The 20,236-nt window shown below is 62.1% G+C and overlaps 1 protein-coding gene across 3 annotated transcripts in view; it reads right to left on the bottom strand.

Annotated features, from left to right (window-relative positions):
* The window catches only part of Kcnq1 (potassium voltage-gated channel subfamily Q member 1), a 284,802-nt gene that overhangs the window by 196,774 nt on the left and 67,792 nt on the right, over positions 1–20,236 (bottom strand). For 2 of the 3 annotated variants that reach the window (XM_026411297.2, XM_077797616.1), the window contains exons 3-6: positions 5,251–5,377; positions 4,714–4,792; positions 4,121–4,217; positions 3,165–3,305 (exon numbers count right to left, since the gene is read on the bottom strand). The exons of the other annotated variant lie outside the window; for it this stretch is intronic. In XM_026411297.2, the coding sequence (XP_026267082.1) occupies positions 3,165–3,305; positions 4,121–4,217; positions 4,714–4,792; positions 5,251–5,377 (444 nt within the window). The remainder of the gene's footprint in view (positions 1–3,164; positions 3,306–4,120; positions 4,218–4,713; positions 4,793–5,250; positions 5,378–20,236) is intronic. 3 annotated transcript variants of the gene reach the window in all.

Raw genomic sequence — 20,236 nt, 5'->3', positions numbered from 1 at the left:
GGTGATAAAACCCCCAGGTGCTGGCCAGTGGGCAGGTGCAGGAAGCGGGACCTGTCTCATGGACTCCCGTTCATGTGACAACGCAGCTGGATCTGGAAGGAGCTCTCTGGCGGAGTCCTGTGGACCCGGCCCTCACTGCCTCGCACTGCAGGCTCCGCGTGGAGCTCAGGCAGGAGGAACCCTGTCTGGATGGGGGCTGCATGCTGTCCCCGCGTCCCACAGCGTGGCTTCTCCAGCATCAAAGGTGCTGCTGACCCCCACAGTCCCACAGGGCCTGCTCGCCCAGGCCCCTCAGCCCTGGCCTCTCGGCTCTCTCTGCCAGGACACAGCACAGCCCAGGAGGCGGCGCTTCCCGGAACCCCCAGGTGAAGGCGAAGGGCTGTCGGGCTGTTAGAGGCTGGATGCAGGGGCGGGTTCCGGCCTTTCCACTCAAGACTCTAAATTTAGACACACGGGGTAAACAGAGCCCCGCAGCCGCCCGTTCCTGGAGACCCCCAGGCGCTGCACAGAGGGGCCCGTGTGGGCAAGGGCTGCTGGGCCTGCACTCAAACTTCAACACAAACAAACGCGTTTTGTTCCAAGGGCAAAGAAGAAGTCTGAAAGTCTCCCCAGACACCTCGCAGCTGAGCTCGGGCGCCACACTCGGGGCCCAGGAGGCCTCCCCAGAGAGGGGACGGGAGGGGACTCTTGGGCATGGAGCCCCCGCCCTGCTTGGCAGCCGTGGAAACTGAGCCGGCTAGGGGAAAGCCTCCCCACCGCGTTGACCCCAACCGGGGTCTTGGGCCGAACCCTGTTCCCCCAGTTCACACCCACCAGCCCTCAGACTGCGATCTTATCTGGAAATAGGGTCTTCAAAGACAGGACGAGGATGAGGATTGTGTGGGTGGGCTCTAAATCCAATGAAGCCTCCTCCTAAGACAGGAGAGACGTGCAAAGGGTGATGTGTGTGTGTGTGTGGGGGGGTCAGGACCCGAGTCCCCAGCAGCAAGAGGTGAGGAGGAGCCCTGAGCCCCGAGGAGCACACTGCCATCCTGCCTCAGGACGCCTGGCCCTGGCACTGCCACAGACGTCTACTGTGGAAACTGCCTGGTGTTGGAAGCAAACCCGCCGCTGCCCGGGGAGCCACGAGATGGGCAGATCAACCTGTGGATTCACGCTCCCCACAAGCATGGGCTGGACACCGAGGCACCCCGTCTCCAGTCCACTGGGCAAGGGAGGTGCACACCTGTCCAGGTGGACTCTGCGCCCAGATGCCTATCTTAGGGTCCCTGCTTTAAGTCTCTTCTGGGCTGTGGGTATGTGGGGGGCTGAGTCCAGGCGAGGCCCACGGCACGCAGCAGGGGTCAGAAAGGCCGGGCCTCCTGAAAGCCCCCGCTGCCCTGTGGTAGCTCCCAATACAGTGCCTCTCCCTGGCCCACCCGTCCCCCATCTGCCCCATGGGGAGCCCTGGGGGGCTGCTTCACTCCCCGAGAGGAGACAAGTGCTTGGGACTCGGCCCCCAGCCCCCCGGCCCCCTGGCCCCCCGGCCTGCACCGCTCAGCTCTGTCCCTCCGAGAAGTGCCAGGAGCACCACCCAACTCCGCCTCGGGGCCTCTCCCCCCGACAGCTGCAGGGGCAGCCGCTCTGTGAATGGAGTTGTTGGCCCCTAAGCAGGGCAGCGGGGGGCCCTGGGCAGCCAGGGTGCAGGGCCTGACAGGGACAATGGCCAGGCCAGGGTGCATGGTGGCCGAGGCGCAGGCTGCAGCTGACGGCTAGGCAGGGGCACCGGTGCCAAGCCGGGCACAAAGGGGCCGTGTTCCCGGCCGGCGGGCGGATGTTTGCACAGGTGTGGGAGTGGGAGCGAGGCTCCACTGAGGGCCGGGGGGCCGGGGGGCCCGGGGCCGGGGGCCAGGTCGGGGAGCAGCTCCAACAGGCGGCTGGAAAGGCAGGCGGGGCAGCGCCAGGACTGGGCACCCTTCACCAGCCTTCCCACAGGCCGTCGCCCACTCGCTCCAGCTGCACCCTGGCCTCCACTGCCCATCAACCACCAGGGGATGCTGGCTCAGGCGGCCTGTGCCCCTACACAGGGCTGCCATGTCACCAGGGATGCAGGCCCCCCAACAGGCAGGCTCCCTTCCTGGAGGCTGAGCCCTCCTGCCCAAACCTGCTCAGGCCTGCCACACCAGGGCCGAGGGACACGGGCCCCCAGGAGGCGGGCAGAGGCTGCATCTGGGCCTGCCCAGCTTGGGAGCTGTGTCAGCACGTTTAGCATGTCCTGGACTTCCTGGAGCTGCCTGGCATGTTGGAAGCTTCTAGAAAACACACTGACTTGGCTAGCATCAGGAGCTCCTATTGTGTGGCCACCTCATGGGGGACATAGGACCCTGTGCCCATACCCTCCGTGAGCTCAGTGGCCTCCCCTATGGTGGGGGAAGGGCAGGAGTCCGAGAGCCCGTGAGCAAGGCCCTTGGTTCCCGAACACAGCTCTTGGGCACCCGGGCCTGGGCAGGCACGGTGGCCTGCCCCGCTCCGTGCCCCAGAACCTGTGCTGCTCCCCAAGGCACGGCCCAGCTCTGTGGGCTGCCCTCTCTCCTCTCTGCTGCCGGGTCCCAGCCAGGGCCATCAGCAGCCTTGCTCTCCCTGGCCAAGCACGCCTGAGCTCGGGAGCCGTGGCTTGAGTCTGGCCTGAGAACTGCCCAGGCTCTGCACCTCCTCCCGGGGCTGCCCGGTGTGAAGGCATCCCCCAGGCCTGGTGGCCTCTGGCTGAGGGGAGATGGCACGGAGGTGGGTGGAGTTACAGCTGCACTCCCGCCGGAGCCACTGCTACTGGGGGCACCACGTCCCTGCAGGAGCAGCCCTGAAGCCAGTCCACGATGGAGCACTCCCAGGCTATATGACAGCCACCAACTCCTGGGGGGACACTGGTGGCCCAGCCTGGCCCCTCAGACTTCTTCAAAACACAAGTTCAAAGTTGAAGAACTTGAAGACCCCAGAACATGCTGTGTTGAGCGTGGGGCCTGCACTGCTGGCTTCAAGTGTGAACCTGGGCACAGGGCTCTGCTCAGGTGAGAAGCCCCTACCAACGAGGCAGGGGGTTTGGGGAAGTAGAGCCCACGTCCTGCACCTCCTCGGCCCAGGCCCCAGTGGCCCAGCCAGGACACCCCACCCTGGAGGCCCTGACTTACCACCCCCCACCACAGCGCGTCCGCGTAGCTGCCGAACTCAATGCGACCCGACTCGTTCACTGCATCCTTCTCGGCCAGGTACACGAAGTAGGAGGAGAAGATGAGGCCCAGGAAGCCGATGTAGAGGGTGGTTATCAGCTCCTAGGCCGGCAGAAGGGACAGCGTCAGCCCGCGGCTCGCAGCACCCTGGACGGGGCGCCCTCAGTGAAAAGGCTTCAGGCCGACATAAAAGGCAGCGAGGCCCTGCCTTGGCAGCAGGTCCAGCATCTACCAGGCCATGCCGCGTGGACGCAGTGTGATTCGCCCACAGGGATGAAACTCCATGGGTCACAGCTCCAAGACGGCGGGCCTGGGTTCTGCCACCCAGGAGCGAGCCAACTCCAGCTAGCGCCTGGGACTAACTTGGGCAGCCTCTGCTGGCCAGTGACTGCTCACAGTGGGGTGGAACTTCTGTGAGATGAAGGGCACCCCCTGTCCCTCAGAGCCTGGGCAGGTGTGGCCCGTGCCAATCGGAGGCCCATGGGAAAGGGTGCCGGGTCCGGAGCCCCTGTCATAGGGTTGTCTGTGGTTGCCTGGATCTAGGTTTCTGAGCCTCAGAGACCACGGTTTTTTGCATTTTGCTTTTCTCTTCCGTTTACCTAACCATCCTTGGTCCCCAGCTTAAAGGAAGGTGGCTTTATTTTCACACTGGCCTGGCAGGCTAAAGGTGCTGGCACATAAGTGTGGGCAGAGTGCCCCAGCAGGCTCAGGTTGGGGGTGGGATTCTGGGCCTTATCCCTGCACCCTGTGCCCTGGCACCTACCTGGCCCTAGGTTGCTCGACTGGGGCCCAGAGTACTCACACCCTGTACCTTGCCCCAGGTGGGCCACGTGTGTGTTAAGCCGTCCTGCTAATGACTGTTCTGCCCTCTGTCTCGCCCTCAGCCGGTCCCCAGCACCCCACCTTGGACCACCCACCTGGCGGTGGATGAAGACCACAGAGCCCAGGAGCCGCCAGGTGCCTCCCTGGCGATCCACATGCAGCATCCGGAGGATCTGGAGGAAGCGGATACCCCTGGGAAGGAGACAGCAGGACTGAGAGGACCACAGCTGTCCCGGGGGCACCTGGGCCCAGGGGACAGTGGACGGGAAGGTGAGACAGGTGCACTTCTGTGCTGGCTGGGACCATCTCACCTCCATGCAGACCCCTGGTCAGGTGCCTCTGAATCCCCTTCCCAGTGCAGCCCCTCAAAACTGGCTCTGTCCACCCACTCGCCATAGGGTCACGCCTGGGATCATCTGACATTTCCAAATTCCTCTGGTCCCCAGACTGCCTTCTGGGGAGGCCTAGGGTCACCCCAGTTTATAGATGAGCAGCAGTCAGGTCACACCCGAGTCCCAGAAGCCAGGAGCTCTGGTGTGGGTCTTGCACCCGGGGCTGCCTGAGGTCTCGAGGACTGCCCGCTCCAGCCCTCTGCTCAGCGCCCTCCCTGGGAGGAGGGATGTGTGGTGGCCCATGAGCTCCCTCCCAGCCTGTGGGGCGAGGCAGCAGGGGGGCCAAGCTTGCGTACCTGATGGCGGACGTGGCGAACACCTGGCCCTTGGAGCCCACACAGAGGACGACCATGGAGGCCACCACCACGATGAGGTCTGTGGAGGAGGGGTGGCTCATGTGACCCGTGGCAGCCAGGGGGCACGGGCCACGGCCCACTCCCGGGGAAGGGGATGGGGCCCAACGACAGGACCCAGGAGCAACTGGGTGGGGAGCCAGCAGTGCCAGAGCTGGAGAGGCCCCGAGCACCCACGGGAACCCTGGCCCCAGCCAGAGCCCGCAGGGGCCAGAGAGGACGGAGCCTGGACCTCAGGCCACCATGGTGACTGTCCCACTGCCCAGCCGTGCCAAGGAGGGTCCCAGAAGGCTGCGAAAGGCCAACTCCTGAGCAGTCTCACCTGGCAGGGACCAGGCGGGTGGTCACCCAGCTGGGTGGCGTCCTGCCTGTCACAGGCAGGCAGAGCAGCAGGGCCCTGGGTCCTTGGAGGATGCTGGTGGCAGCTACAATTGGGGTGATTTCGGGGGTGAAGCGTCTGTGGGGGGGGGCGTGACTCACCGATGACGGAAATGGGCTTCCTAGCGAAGCGCAGCCGTCCCCAGACGCCCACGTACTTGCTGCGGCAGCCTGCAGACCAGAGGCGGACCACGTACTCCGTCCCAAAGAACACCACCAGCACGATCTCCTGGGGAAGGGGGGCGGGCGTGAGCTCGCGGCACGGACGGGCTCCCGCGCCAGTGTCCTTTCCCAAAGGCCACCCCTAGCAGCAGGCCTCCTCCCTGTCGGGGGAAAGATGGTGCCTACATGTGACACCCACCTGGAGAAGCCAGTGGCCTAAACCCAGGGCCACCAACAGTGGGCCCCAGTGGAGTCGCTGCTCTTCAGACCAGGGTCCTGCTGAGCCAGGGCCGGGCAGCCGTGTGTCAGGTGCCCTTGCCTGACCGCACAGTGGCCAGGACTAATTTAAGCCCCAAGTGATGCCCCAGAACCCAGGCCCTGCCTCTCAAGGTGGGGTGGAGCACATCTGCCCTCTGGGACTGTCCCCTCGTCTCACGCACGGCCACACCACTGGGGCATGGCAGCTGCCTCTGGTGGCCTGGACTGGGCCTGTGTGCGAGGGCCCGGGGGGGGCTGGGGGCACGAGGAGGGTGCAGAGGCCCCCACAAGCTCTGGAGTCAGGTGCTCTGGGGAGTGGGCTGGCCTCTGGGTCACGGGACTGGACAGATGGACAGAAATTTGTAGTAGAGAGGGACAGGGTTGGATGAGGGGACAGACAGTGGACAAATGAGGAAGAATGGTGTGGGACCAAGTCCAGAAGAAGTGGCCATTAGCCTTCTCAACAAAACAGTGAGGCAGAGGGTTCCCGTCCCAGATGGGACCCCAGAGGTGACATTGAGGCCTACCCCAGCTGTCACCGAGCCCATACCACTACTACTCCTTCTCACAGCCCCTGAAATGGTAGGGAAGGCCCAGTGTGGGGCCGGGCCTCAGCCCTGGCTCCCTGTGGTCCAGCACTCCGGGAGGGGTCAGCATCTTGCCTCCAGGTGTGGCCCCGGGGACCTGTCCCACGCACGGTGTCTGGAGGGCAGAGCTGTGGCTGCCTTGCCAAGGGGTGGCCCGCTTGTAGCCTGAGAGCAGCCAGCCAGGTTCCCAGCACGTGGCCACTGTCCCAGGAACCAGGTGTCTGAAGTGAGCAGCCTCTTCCCTTGTGCTCCCCCAGGCTGCTGAGGACAGCCCTTCCCCCAGGACCAGGCAGGCAGCCCTGGGCCGCCCACTTTCCCGGGTCCCTGATGGCTGCTGTGCCGCCCTCTCTTTCCTACCAACCCCACAAGGCAGAGGTTTCCAATGGGGTAGGAAGATAGCCTCGGGGCCGAATCCTGCCCTGGGCCTCACTGTCCCCATCTGTACCGTGGTGGGCGAGGTGAGGACTAATGCCAGTGTGCACTTGGCATGACCTGCAGCCCACGATCCAGCTCCCAGCCAACTCGGGCATGCAGGAGGCCCCGCGGGGAGCCCAGGCTGGAGGCTGAACCAGTCCCCCCTGTGGAGCAGGGGACGGCACAAACCCGCGAAGCCACAGCGCGTGCGGCCTGCAGGCCTGCTCCAGCTGGAGCCCTGCCCGCCCTCCCTTGGGAGTCCAGCATGGGAAGGCTGCTGCGCGACTGGGTGAGACTGGCTGGCGCTGCCCCACACCACTGGCCTGCCAGGGAATCACTGAGAGGGTGGCCGGATGCTGCCATCTCTGGCTCCCAAATGTTGTTAATTAGGACAGAATAATGTTCACGCCATCCAGCCTGTGTTCAGGGCCAGCTCAGTGGACAACGGGAGACAGTTTGGAGAAGTTTAATGCCTTTCTCATGCAAAAAAGCGTGGGGAATGTGACCCAGAATCTGGGGTGGCCCAAGGGAGAGCCAGGGGTGCTGGCACCACAGGCTCGGTGGCTTCCCCGAGGGTTCTGGTCCCAGCTCTGCCCTCAGCTCCTGGGAACTTGGCGGGGTGGCGTTGGGGAGTGGCTGAGCCCACCTGGGCGGATGCGTCCCCCTTCCCAGAGCCGAGCCTGCCCTGGTTGGCACTCAGGGTGCATCTGCCGGCTGAATGGAGGGAGGAAGGGGCTGAGAGACCAGAAGCAGGCACTGGCGTGGCTGGGGTCTCTGAGGAGCTGGCGCTCAGGGACACTGTTGTGGCACGGTGTGTCTTTGGCTAACATCAAACACCAAGCTCCTGGTGCCTGGCGCCGATGTGGGGGTGCCTGTGGCTTCATGGGAGATGGCTCCCCTGACCACTGGTGGCCCTGGTGGGAAGCAATAGCACCCCAGGGGCAGCAGACTGTGCCCGCTGACTGACCACACAGCAAGTTTCCCTCATGTTGAAGTACTTTTCGATTATTTAAAAGCCTTCCCCAGCATCCTAAGCAGAGTTGAAGCACTGATGTGCTTGGGTACACCTGGAAGTGGTGGCATTTGGATGGCTCAGGGAGAGCAGCCACCCCGCTGGAGGGGTCAGGGGCAGAGTGATGGGGAACGACTCGGACCCCAATGCCCGCTGGCTTGGAGAACGGTGCAGGGCACTGGGAGCCAACCTCTGCCACACCTCCGCAGGCGGCAGGCCATGCTCCCAGCCTGGCGCGCTCTGCTCTGCTGGGGGTGGGCCTGAGGCTCTCTCCTGCAGCTCAGGCCGTACAACCAGCCATGAAGTGGAACTAAAGGCCCAGGTGTGTCCCAGGAACCTGCCGTCGGTCCCTCTCCTGTGTCCCCCGCTGTCTACTGTAGGGTCAAGGTCTACGGGCTGCCACGTGGGTATCTTGGCCTAGTGCCTGCCAAGAGCCTCCCTGCTGGCCCCAGGCACCCAGGGGCCCTGGGTCCTCGGAGCTGCATATGTGGGATGCCCTCCCCGCCTCGCTGTGCCTGCCTGCTACCCTCCAGGTCTGCCGACTGTCCAGGCCAGCTGGCTCCCCCACAGCTCAGGTAGGCCCACCACCATACCTACAGAACCACCCACTGACAACCACCAGCCCTAGGGGCTCCCCTGAAGGTGCCCAGCATCTCTGCCTCCCAAAGGGCCTCTCAGGGAGAACCATGAGGCACCTGCAAGACCAGGGTCAGGATCTTGGCCCAGGGTGAGGAGCACCACCCTGAGTGCTGTCCACTGATGTGAGGAGGCGTCCTGGGCCAGGAGCCAGGGTCTCTGCTGAGACCAGTCAGAATAGAGGAATGCAGGGGCCGCTCACATCCTGGCCACTGTCCTTCAGACCAAAGCAAGGCTGCCTCCTGGCTCAGGTGGCTTCCTGGAGGAAGGTCTGGGGACATGTCTCCACACCAATTTCAGATCCTCAGCTTCCACCAAGCCCCCCACAGCAGGGCCTCTGCTGCCTGATTTTCAGGGAGCAAAGCCCCTCTGGGGGCTGTGGGGTCACCTGCTGTAGCCTGGCAGAGGGGAGGACTAGGGCCCAAGGAGGGTCTGCCAGGTGGGATGGGGCATGGTCATTCTCAGGTTTGGAAGTGGGCCTGGGGCAGCAAGGCCAGGCCCCACCTCACAGGGACATACCTGGGAGTGCAGGGGTCTGGGAGCAGCCCCGTGGTGGGGAGAGGGGTACAGGCCAGTGGCTTGTGGGCTGCAGCGATAGAATCCCAGACATGACAGGAGGTAGCCTGGGAGGGAGTGGTGACCCAGAGACATGGCAGCCACCACTGGACAGCTGGGTACTGGATGACACAAGAGTCCAGGCCAGGCTGGAGTGAGGGGCAAGGGCCCTGAGGAGGCACAGGCCTCAAGGCCCCATGACCGAAGCGCCTCCTTCCTCCCAGGCCGGGGAGGAGGCGGCCAGGCATCAAGCGCCAGCAGAGCCCCTCCAGGTGCCCTGGGAGCATGGGCACAAGGGGAGGCCGGGCATTTCTCCGCACTGGCCCTCCGCGGCCAGCTGTGGGCTTTTCTGACCTGACTTAAAGGCAGTTGGTTCCAGGTGCACTTCCCAACGAGCCCCTGCAGAGCCCGTCTGCCGGACGCAGCCCCTGGCCCACCCCAAGCGGAAACCCAGACCCACGGGCCTCTTGCCGCTCCTTGCACCTGGCAGTGGTCACACGACTCAATGAGAAGACAAAGCTAGTGACTCGGTTAAGGTCGTTAGGACCTGGGTGGGCGTCTGTGCAAAGATCCACGACTGGCCTTAAACTCGTGCAAGGGTGTCAGCGTCGCCAGCCCTGGAAAGGCAGGCAGAAGCACCCTGAGACGCAGCCCCTGCAGCTAGGGCGGCCACCCCAGAACAGGCCACAGAAGCCTGCGCCATCAGGCTACCAAGTGGGGACGTGGACTTTCCGTCCACTCGCTTCTGCTGAGAACCAGAACTGCTCTAGAAAGTTCTCTCTCTTTTTTCCTTAAAGGCCACAATTCCGGGAAAAAACCCACATCATCATGTCAGCTGGGCAGTTCCAGCCAGGTCTGCACCTGAAGACAGGAAGCAGGGCTGAGGAGACGCGGCGTGGCCGTGGCCACATCAGCCCCGAGTGAGCGGAAGGCCGTCCACCCCCTCAGCGGAGAGACATGCAGATGCAGGCCATGACAGGCATTCACCTGGGGGACACAGCTCAGGCAGGCAGGCCAGGCACCGAGGACAAGCAGTGTGTGTCTCTAGCCTGAGGCCCCACGTCACCAGGTAGGAGGGAGGGAGAGGGCAGAGAGCAGGAGTCGGCGTTTGACGGAACAAGGCCAGTTTGGGAAGATGAGGATGTTCTGGGGGTGGGTGATCGTGCCCAGCACCCTGGACCACGTGCCTAACCAGCAGGGTGATCGTGCCCAGCGCCCTGGACCACGTGCCTAACCATGGTCCGGATGGGGAATCTTAGGTCGTGTCTGTCTTAACCACAGTTTAAAAATGAAAGCAAGCGGGGGCCGGGGGGAGGGAGGAGCGTGGCTGAAGGCACCGGGGGTCCCCCTGGGTGGTGGGAGCCCTCCAGAGCTGGACCAGGTTTGTGCGGCCCTGTGGCTAGAATGCCACCAGCCACCAAGTGCAGCAGTGCATGCTGGGACACGTGGGGTACACCACAGTGAGGTCCTGCCCTGCAGCCTGGCAGCCCCTTGTGTTGGGTGTCCTCTGGGCCTCTAGGCCACCAGCAGCCACAGTCTGTGGCCCCAGAGAGTCAGACGGCCAGGACCCAGCTGCCAGCTCGTGGGTCCGGACACTGTGAGGAGACCTTGCAAGCCACTGTCATGCAGAGGGCAGTGAGGTGGCCGGCAGGGAGGCTGCGTCCCCTCTGGGAGGGACAATGAAGGAAGCTCACAGAGGCGTCTCTGATGTCACCGTCACGTTATCTCATAAGGAGAAGTTAATTTTAAAGAGAGCAAAACATTAATGACTGAGGATTGAGGACTGGGCCTTACAGAGGGGTGGTCAGGGCAGGAAGGCCCAGAGAGGGAGGGAGGCCTGGCCGGCCTCCCTGGTGGCCCTGTGAATGCTGAACAGGGCAGACTTCAGGAAGCAGGCCTGCGAGACCCTTGGCTGGAGCTCTTGGCACAGGCCGGGGGCTGTGGGGTCCTGGGGTTAGGGTATTGCCCTCCTAAGCCTGGGGGCTTCAATGAGGGGGATAATGGTCCCTGTAGCAGAGACCAGCCAGTGGGCTTTAGGGCCAGCTGTTCCAACTCAATGTGGGCCCCGTAAGCCACAGCAGACCAGCCTCGGCGTCCCTGGGAGGGTCAGCTGGCCGGGGCGCGACGCAGGCATGCAGGCTGCTCAAAGCGCCCTTTGTCCCAGGGCCTGCCTGTGGCCAGCTGCTCCCAGCCGCCAGCCTACGTGGAGGGCTCCTGGGCCCCGGGTGACATGTGCTGGGCACAGCTGGAGCCCTCCAGCCATGCTGCCGCCGGCCCTGGGGAGCACCCTCCCCCACCAGAGCAGCCCTGGCCTGGGGCAGGTGCCATGCCCCCGGCCCCACCCCCCCATCTGGCCAGGTGAGACTCTGGGCGCTGGCACTCTGAGGAGGCAACGAGGACTGCAGGCCAGTGCACAGGACAGAGCCAGGACCTAGGAGAGACCCCCTGCCTGCCCAGCCCCCCGTCCAGTGTCCCCCTGCCTGCCCAGCCCTCCTGTCCAGTGTTCCCCTGCCTGCCCAGCCCCTCCTGTCCAGTGTCCCCCTGCCTGCCCCAGGCCCTCCTGTCCAGTGTCCCCCTGCCTGCCCAGAGCCCCTGTCCAGTGTCCCCCAGCCTGCCCAGACCCCCTGTCCAGTGTCCCCCTGCCTGCCCCAGGCCCTCCTGTCCAGTGTCCCCCTGCCTGCCCAGACCCCCTGTCCAGTGTCCCCCTGCCTGCCCAGACCCCCTGTCCAGTGTCCCCCTGCCTGCCCTGGCCCCTCCTGTCCAGTGTCCCCCTGCCTGCCCCAGGCCCTCCTGTCCAGTGTCCCCCTGCCTGCCCAGACCCCCTGTCCAGTGTCCCCCTGCCTGCCCAGACCCCCTGTCCAGTGTCCCCCTGCCTGCCCCAGGCCCTCCTGTCCAGTGTCCCCCTGCCTGCCCGGGCCCTCCTGTCCAGTGTCCCCCTGCCTGCCCCAGGCCCTCCTGTCCAGTGTCCCCCTGCCTGCCCGGGCCCTCCTGTCCAGTGTCCCCCTGCCTGCCCCGGGCCCTCCTGTCCAGTGTCCCCCTGCCTGCCCCGGGCCCTCCTGTCCAGTGTCCCCCTGCCTGCCCCGGGCCCTCCTGTCCAGTGTCCCCCTGCCTGCTCCAGGCCCTCCTATCCAGTGCCCCCTGGTCTGTGAGCACAACCAGGAGGCTGGGCCGGAGCCTGCCCACATGGTAGTGGAACCGCTGTGGTTCCTTGCTCCCTTGGGCCCCACCGAACGCGCAGTCCACGGCCTGCAGGCTCGGCCCTCCACATCTGAGTGCCCAAGGTGTCCTGAAACGGGCCAGCTTCCTTGGGCCCATGGGAGTCCTAGCAGGAGAAGACGAGCCCTCTGAGAAGCCGACAACTGCTGGCTGGCCATCTGAGTGCCAAGAGCCCCGGGACAGTGGCCTTCCCTAGGAGTGGGTTCTGGATGCCACCAGCCACGCATCAGCGGTTGCTCTGTGACCCCACCATGAGGGCAGTATAGATCTTGGGGCAACCCTGAGCAGCGCAGAGCCACTTTCCCCCTGAGAACTAGCCCCACCTGCCAGCTGTCCAGGCGGCCATTCTCCACACTGAGCAGGAGAGGCCACAAGGTTTGCTTGGTCACCATGGGGACAGGGTTCCCACCTACCCGGCAGCCGGGCCTTCGAGTGTGTGACAGCTGTCCTCTGGTCCTCTCCCAGGCTCCCCTCCAGCAGGTGGCATGAGGCTCATGTCCACGGTGGCTCTCGTGGAGCTCACGAGGCCAAGGTCACAGACACGGCCTGTAGGGCTAGGTGGCCCCTGCCCTGTGTTCCACACCCAAGCAGCTCTGGGTGCTGGGTCCAGGTCTCCCTGCCCCTCCCTCTGGTCTAGTGGGAGCCACGTCCAAAGACCTCACTACACTCTCCAGGCCTAGTGGTCATCCCAGCCAGAAGACAGCCTTGCAGAATGACGGAAGTGCAGTCTGCTGCCCAAGGGCGCGCCTTGAGCAAACCCTACCTGCAGGCCAGGGCTTGGTGGTCCCTTCCGCCAGCTCAGGAGCTCGGCTCTAGGCCTCCTCCTCATCTGTAATTCCCAGTGCCTGTCACTCATGCACCACAGATGGGTCTGAGCAGGAGGCAGCCGGGGTGACCAGCCCTGTGTATGCACAGTGGGGGGCATCTCTAGGCAGAGAGGGCCAAGACCAGACTCAGGCCACACCCGTGGGCCCAGCACCTTCCTGGACCCATTATCAGGGCCAAATGCTTCCCAGGATCGCAGGCTTCTGGGCCCAGCCTCCTGAACAAAGGCTGCCCACCCAGGTGGGGACAAGGCCCCTGGGTGACTTTAATTCCACATGTGCTGCCGGCGCCTCGTGGAGGCTGACTAGAGTTGCATGCATTTCAGGTGGTTTAACGAGGTGCCTCCAGCCCTGGGACCCTGCTCACTGTGAGCTAGCGAGGTGGGGGTGCCCAGGCACTGCCCGCACCTTCCTCCCTGCCTGGGTGTTCTCGAGGTCAGGAGGCAGACGGGGCTTAGCAGCGGCGACACCTAATGGGGTGGAGGAGGCAGGCGGTGCTGAGAAGAGGCCCATAGGCCAGCCCGCTGACCCGCCCCCAACTGGGCCCCCAGAGATCCCAAACAAGCAACCGCAGAGGGCTGCCCGGCCCAGCACACCAAACCAAGCCACGGCCTCAGAGGGCAGGCCTCAGCAGGCTCCACGAGGGGGCACACAGGCACAGGCGCACCCGCCTCCCTACGGCCGTATGAGGGGTGAAAGGCATCCTCTGCGGAGTTGCCCACGTCACCAAGCCCAGCAGGCACTGTGGGTGGTGGCAGGGGATTGGCATCAGTGCTGGATGGGGCAGAGACCCACGGCCTTCCGTGCTGCACGGTTTAGGGCACAGCCACCTCGCCACGTCCCCCAAGTCACCTTTCTCCTCGTTGTCCAGGACAGCATTGCTCAACAGCAGAACAGTCAGCTAGCTCCCCCCCATATTCCAACAATGTATTTATGATGGCATTGGGTTTTGATCAGAGAATCTGTCCAGTTAAATCTCCCTATTTTGAGATGTATTAAGGTTCTTTAAACAATTTAACAAATTGTTTCAAAAATGTCCTGTGGGCATAAGGAAACAAAATGTCTCCATTATTGGGATCCAGAAACAGAGATCTGGTCTGAAACAGTCCTGGCACCCTCTGCCACTCCTCCCACGGACTGGGCTTTGTGACCAGGGAAGGCAGGAAGGATGCACGGAGGATGTGGCAGTCTCCTGGCACTTCCACCCCCTGGAACGCTCGCTTCTGAGACCAGCTCTGAGCCATGCAGTTTCAGAACGCTCCTGGGAAGAGGGGCCTCGTGCCAGCCCTGCTGGGCTCCTGGGGGGGAGCTTCCCCCCAGCTCAGGCTGCAGGCCGGTGACCTGAGCCCTGGTGGCTGTTTGAAGGGGGTAAAGTAGTGGATATCTGCTCCACAGCTAGATCATAGGAACAGGTTTTTCAGTTTCCTGTTAGAGTAGGGAACTGCTCAGGATCACAACAATTGAGTCTCTGTCCTTGCTTTACGTCTGCTAGAAGTGTTCTGCAAGAGGTGCATGAACCTTCCATGTTTAACCTGCTCTTCCCTGCACACTGGTTTAGCTTTACACAGTTTACGCTGTTAGTTGCCTTAACATTTATAGTTAGGCCTCCCCCCATAAGTGGTGCCATCCGTCATCCACACTCATCATATCTGGACTTCACTGTTGACAATAATGTCCTCCCTGTTTGTTTTTTTTCCTGAACTTTATATTTGTATGTAGTTTCTTGGCATATTTTTGGCCATCCTTTTATTTTTCAATAGTCAATTATTGGTTGGGTTTGCTTAATTCTATTGAATGATTCATCTGTTTAAAATAAAAATCAGGGTGGGGTGGAGCTCAGTGGTAGAGCACTTGCCTAGCATGTGCAAGGCCCTGGATTTGATTCCCAGCTGCAAAACAGAAACAAACAGACCGCGGATACTCCTGACATTCCCTGTCTTTTAACAGAGGAATTCGGGACATTTATATTTAGTGTACAGTTGGATTCATTTGATCTGATTCTCTTTCTTTTCACACTTGAGGTGGTACCTGTTTGGTCCTCGCGCTCTGACATTTCTTAGTCGATGGGCGCACTGCTGTTCCCTTGGGGTCTCGTGAGTCTGGACATCTAACCGCACTCTGAGCTCCCCTGGTTCTCTACAGAACCGAACAAGCGCCTATCTCAAGTCTGTTTCCCCTCCATTGACTTTCCTGAGGCTTCCTTCCAGCAGAGGAGACCTCCTATATGGCTTCTTTCTCCCTGTGCTTCACCTCTGTCACTCTGTGGGGAACAAAGCCATCTCCAGTACCACTGGACAGCCAGGCAGGCCAGAGGGTCTCTGTCCTGACGTGGTGCAGGTGAGGTGACTCTACACTGGCAGGCAGCCTGGCTGCCCCGAGGTTTGTGTCCCCTGGATTCCATCATCCTCTGCTGGTCCTGGGTCCGAGCACCCTCAGCCCCCAGCCATGGGCTCAGGTCCCTCCCTAGCAGTGCCTTGAAGTGGGACCAGCTTGGAACAGGGCTGCAGATGTGCCTAGGTAAGATGAGGTGGTGGGGACCAGATTACCGGAACAGCGGGGGCCCCCACCCAAGAGGGCTGGTGGCACCGAGGCACAAGGGATAGTGCCACATGAGCACAAGGGCGGAGGCGATGTACCAACCAAGGACCAAACAAGACTCGAGCGACCACCAGCAAGGGGAGGGGTCTGACAGGCTCTCCCTCATCCTACTAAGGAGCCACACTGTTAATGCCCAGTCCTGGACTTCTGACCTGCTGGGGCAGCAAGTGGCACCAGGTTGTCACCCAGGCCAGGCCAGAGAGTGGACAAAGTCCCTGCAGATGTCCAGAAATGCTTCTCCCAGGAGGGGTCCCCACTGCGTTGGTGAGGGCGCGCTTGCTCCTGGGGGGGTGTGTGGCTTGCCACTTCCCCACACCACGGAACTCCTGCTCCGAGGACGGACTCGGGCAGCTGGAGCATCCAGTCCGAGGACCAGCAGGTCAAAGCTGGGTGTGTGGAAGGGAAACTCTGAGCAGTGGGAAAGGCAGATGGAGCTGCCTGGAGCACAGGCCCTGAGCCCCGAGTCACACCTGGGGCCTCTGCACACGGAGCGGCCCCCCCGTCAGCCCCCGACAACTTGTGGCGGGGGAGCGTGGGCCCCAGGACGGGGAGCTGGCAGGCAGCCTCGCCGTGCTCAGGACACAACCTCCCCTTCCCGGCAGGCGATTCCCACCTCCAGCCGCCAAACGGACACACTTTCAGGCCACTGCTGATGCCTCCTCACACCATGAAGCCCACCCCCCACAGCTCCCTTAAGTGGGGCTGGAACGGAGAGGGGGGTCCCACCTGGAGCCCACTAAAGTGTCCTGGTTAAGAATTTTCGCAGGACTTTAAGTCCAGCAGAGCAGAGAGACTGGGGGGCAGCGCCTGGCTGGGGTGCCTTGTTCTGGACGGGCCCCTTCAGCAGAGGCCAAGGTGCTGTGCCCAGATCCCTGCGTTTAGGGCTGCAGAGGCCGGGCAGGGGCTGCGCCGGGCGAGTCCGCAGCCCTCTCGCTGTTTACCGACGGCCGGGTGCCCTGCTCGTTCTGCAGATCTAGAGATTTTAATGACAGGCGGTGAATTTAGACAGTTTTTTTTTTCCTTTCAGGAATGTTTTAAGGGATTGAGAGGAAATTGTGCACGGATTTTGCTGTTTTAAGAGCTAATATGTGAACAACTTCAGAAGCACGGTGTTGTTTTAGGGCTGCAGTTTACACAGTGAGGGGGACACACACAGCAGCTTGTCCTGGGCTCTGGAGCCTGTCTCCTTGGGTTCACTCCCTGGGGAAGGGGCTAAAAGGGAGTACCAGGTCTGACCCCAGCTCCCACCCCATCCTATGCAGGATGGCTGGGGAGGGACGTGGCGCTGGGTAGCCAGCAGCAGGTTGGGTGGCCAGGGGCTGGGAGCAGCTCTGGGGTCCCTGGGGTGGGTCCCCCTGCACAGGGCTGCCTTCTGACTCTTGGGGGCCACATAGCCCCTAAACTGCTCAGGAAGGTCTCCCCTGGTGGTCTGTGTCTATATTCAGTGGGGGACGTCGGCTCCTTGGGGACAAACACCTTTGAAGAGACAACCAGAGAGCCTGGCCTGCTAATGCTAGTGCAAAACTCCCCACCAGAAACTGCAGGCCCGCAGGGCTTCACGAGTCCCCCCACACCCCAGGGAGAAACGCCGAGTTCCCGCAAGGCGGCGGGCAGCCGACGCCTCCCAGCTCCCTCTGATGCACGGCCAAGGGCAGGATGGGCAAACGGAACAGAGGCCACCCTGCATGGCATGGGTCACGGTCCACAAGTCTCAGCAGGTCCATGCGCCTCAGGACCAAGTGGGCCTCAGGGAGGGATGCAGGGTTCCACTCTGAAATCAGTTGGTGTCACTCGCTGGGTTCCCAAGCAAGAGGGGACAGGAGGGTGGCCATCTCAGCAGGGCAGAGGCCGCTGACAGAGGTCCAACAGCCGTTCTTGAGGGCTCTCTGTTCCCAGCAAACTGGGAAGAAAAGGAATCTAGCCTGGTCAACAGCACCTGCAGAAGCCCCACAGCGAACGTCACTCCCACGGAAAGAGCAGTGCTCTGCCCTCCGCGCCAGCAGCAGGAAGGGACATCTGCTCTCTCCTCACCGCCGAGAGTGGAGCGGGAGGCCTCGCCAGTGCTGTCAGGGAGAAACAAGAAATAAAAAGCATATGGATTGGAAAGGAAAAAATAAGATTAACTTTATTTGGGACAACATGATCGTCTCCATAGAAAATCCTAAAGAATCTACAAAAAACAAACAAAAACAAATGAACAGAAATCCCTCTAGAGCTAATTAGGTTAGCAAAGACACGGGACACAAGGTCAATATGAAAAAATCAGCTGTACTTCTACATCCCAGGAGCCAACAGTCCAAAAATGGGATGGAGAAAAGGCGTCACTTAAGCCGCTTCACAAGTACAAAGCACTCAGTGACATATCTAGCAAGTTCTGTGTCCTGGGTCCCACAAGCTACATGGCATTCCAGGTATAGGGTGGCCTGTTCCCAGTCAGAAAACTCAGGGAACGCTGGAGCCCGTCTCCCCACCAGGGCAAGGCCGTCGGAATCCCAGCAGGGCTTCATTTTGTTCATGGAAACCGACGGCTGATTGCAAGGTTTACATGAGCATGTGAAGCCTGGCAGGCATCACACTTCTGAAATGAGCAAACTTGGAGGATTAACAGGACCTGATTTCAAGGCTTAGCATAAAAGTCACAGTAATCAGGACAGGGCTTTGCTGGCAGGACAGATCACAGAAATCGGACCCCCACACACGGCCAACTGATTTTCATCAAAGGTGCCAAAGTAATTCCATGGGAAGAAGTTGCTGGGAAGACGGGGTAACCACATGCAGAAAGACTTGACCTCGATCCGTGCCTGTCACCGTACATAAGATCAGACTTGAAATGAATCGCAGATCTAAACAAGAAATGTGAAACTGTAGGGTTTTTACAGAAAACAGGAGAGAAGGCTTTGTAACCTTGGATTAGGCAACTATTTCTTAGAACACAAAAAAACATGAACCTTACACGGGAAAAAAAAAAGCCTTGATGAATTGGACATCATCAAAATTAAAAACTGCTGCTCGTTTGAAAGATCCTGTTGGGAAAATGCAGAGATGGAGATTGGGAGGAAATATCCACAAACCGCAGATCTACAAAGACTCGCGTCGACGCTGCGGCCCCAGCTCCCCCAGCTCAGAACCAGGAAGGCAGCACCCCGCGGTTGGGCTCTGAGTGCTTGGTGGACCTGTGAACGGCACGTGTGCCAATTAGTCCCCGGGGTGCAGAGGGAGCCCCCACATGAGGGCCCAGACTCAAGACGCAGACAACACTCAGTGCTGGGGAGAGTGTAGCCGCCTCGGCGCCCGCTCGCAGGCCGCCGGCGAGGGCACGGCGCCCACAGCCTCTGCGCAGGCAGCTTGGCAGTTCATCGGGACGGGAAGCGGCCTGGCCACAGGATCCAGCAGCCCCACTCCCAGGCCCCGGCCCAAGAGGAATGAAGACATGATCACTCCAAGACCTGTGCGCACATCCTGCAGCCCTCGTCACGACAGCTGGACGGGACGGCTCAAGTGTCTGTCCGCCTGTGAACGGATAAACAAACCGTGGTACACTTTATCCTCTCCAAACAAAGGAAACAAACTACTGAACGCAGACCGTGACACAGAGGAGCCCCACACGAGCCGTGCCAAGGGGTGGGAGCCAGGCTCGGGGTGCACGCGGCAGATTCCAACCTCATGACGCCGGAGAGGCGGCGGGCCGCGCCGCGTTCCCTGGTGCTAGGCGCCCCCGGGCGACGGCACTGTCTCTCCCTGGGACCCAGGGGGCTGACAGCTGCAGGCATTTGCCAGAACCCCTCGAACTGGACACGTATCGAGGGGAGAATGGTCAACAGCCCTGAGCCCCAAACAGGAAGCAATCAGAAAATCATGAGACCCACCTAAGACACACACACACACACACACACACAGACACACGTGCCCCGGTTGTTTCTTAAAAGAAGTTGTTAAGAGTCACTAAGTCGAAGATGTGGGTTTTGGAGATTAAGAAAAAAAAAGCAAAAAGCAACCCCACGACACCGAGCCCCTGTCTCCCCGGGTCCTTCCCAGAAGCTCCTGGCCTGCCCCTGGACCGCCCTCGGGGCCACCAGGCTCACGGCCCTGGAGCCGTCTCCCTGCCTGTTCCTAGGGACCTGTGAGGGGTGTTGCCTGTGTCCCCGGGGCCCATCCCAGCATGCTGACCAGGCCCTCTGTGGGGGTGGGTGGCAGCTCAGCCCTGCCACTTCCTGCTGGCCCCGGACCCCGGCTCAGCTGCTCAGGTGACTGCCCAGTCTTCCCCCTGTCTAGCCCTCCTGCCATCCCCTTTGACCCACATGACCTGGGGAGGGACACCAGGCCAGGGGGAGGCAGGGGCCGTGGCGTGGGAGAACTGCAGCCAGGGTACGGTGGCCTTCCCCCACCCGGCCAGGCCAGCAGGGTCCCTCCTGTGGGACTGAAGTGCCACAGGAACAGCCTGGAGAGAGTGAGGGCACAGGGGTGACAGGGTGGAGGCTCGGCCTCACTGCCGGAGTGACGTCCGCGCCCCAGCCTGATGTCCCTGGCCCTTGACACGCAACGCTCGTCAACTTCGACTCCAAGTCATCGTCGAGGACCCAGGAACAAGGCCACAGCCAGGCAGCCTGCCTGGGTGGGAGCTCTATGGCTCCAGCTCCGGGCTGTCCTCCCAGGGCCTGTCCGCCCCTCCCCGAGGTCCGCCGGCTTCCCTGCCTCCTAGCATTGAGCCTAGGGCCCTGGCCAAGGTGTGTCCCAGGGCTCTGGGGGCACCAGTGAGCGGCAGCTCAGCCCTGTCACTTCCCTGCTGCCCTCGGCGGCTCCCCAGGTGGCCTCCCCCCAAGGTGGCC

Source organism: Urocitellus parryii, chromosome 4, assembly GCF_045843805.1.
Source record: "Urocitellus parryii isolate mUroPar1 chromosome 4, mUroPar1.hap1, whole genome shotgun sequence".
NCBI lineage: Eukaryota > Metazoa > Chordata > Mammalia > Rodentia > Sciuridae > Urocitellus > Urocitellus parryii.
This window is presented reverse-complemented; position numbering and strand designations above follow the sequence as displayed.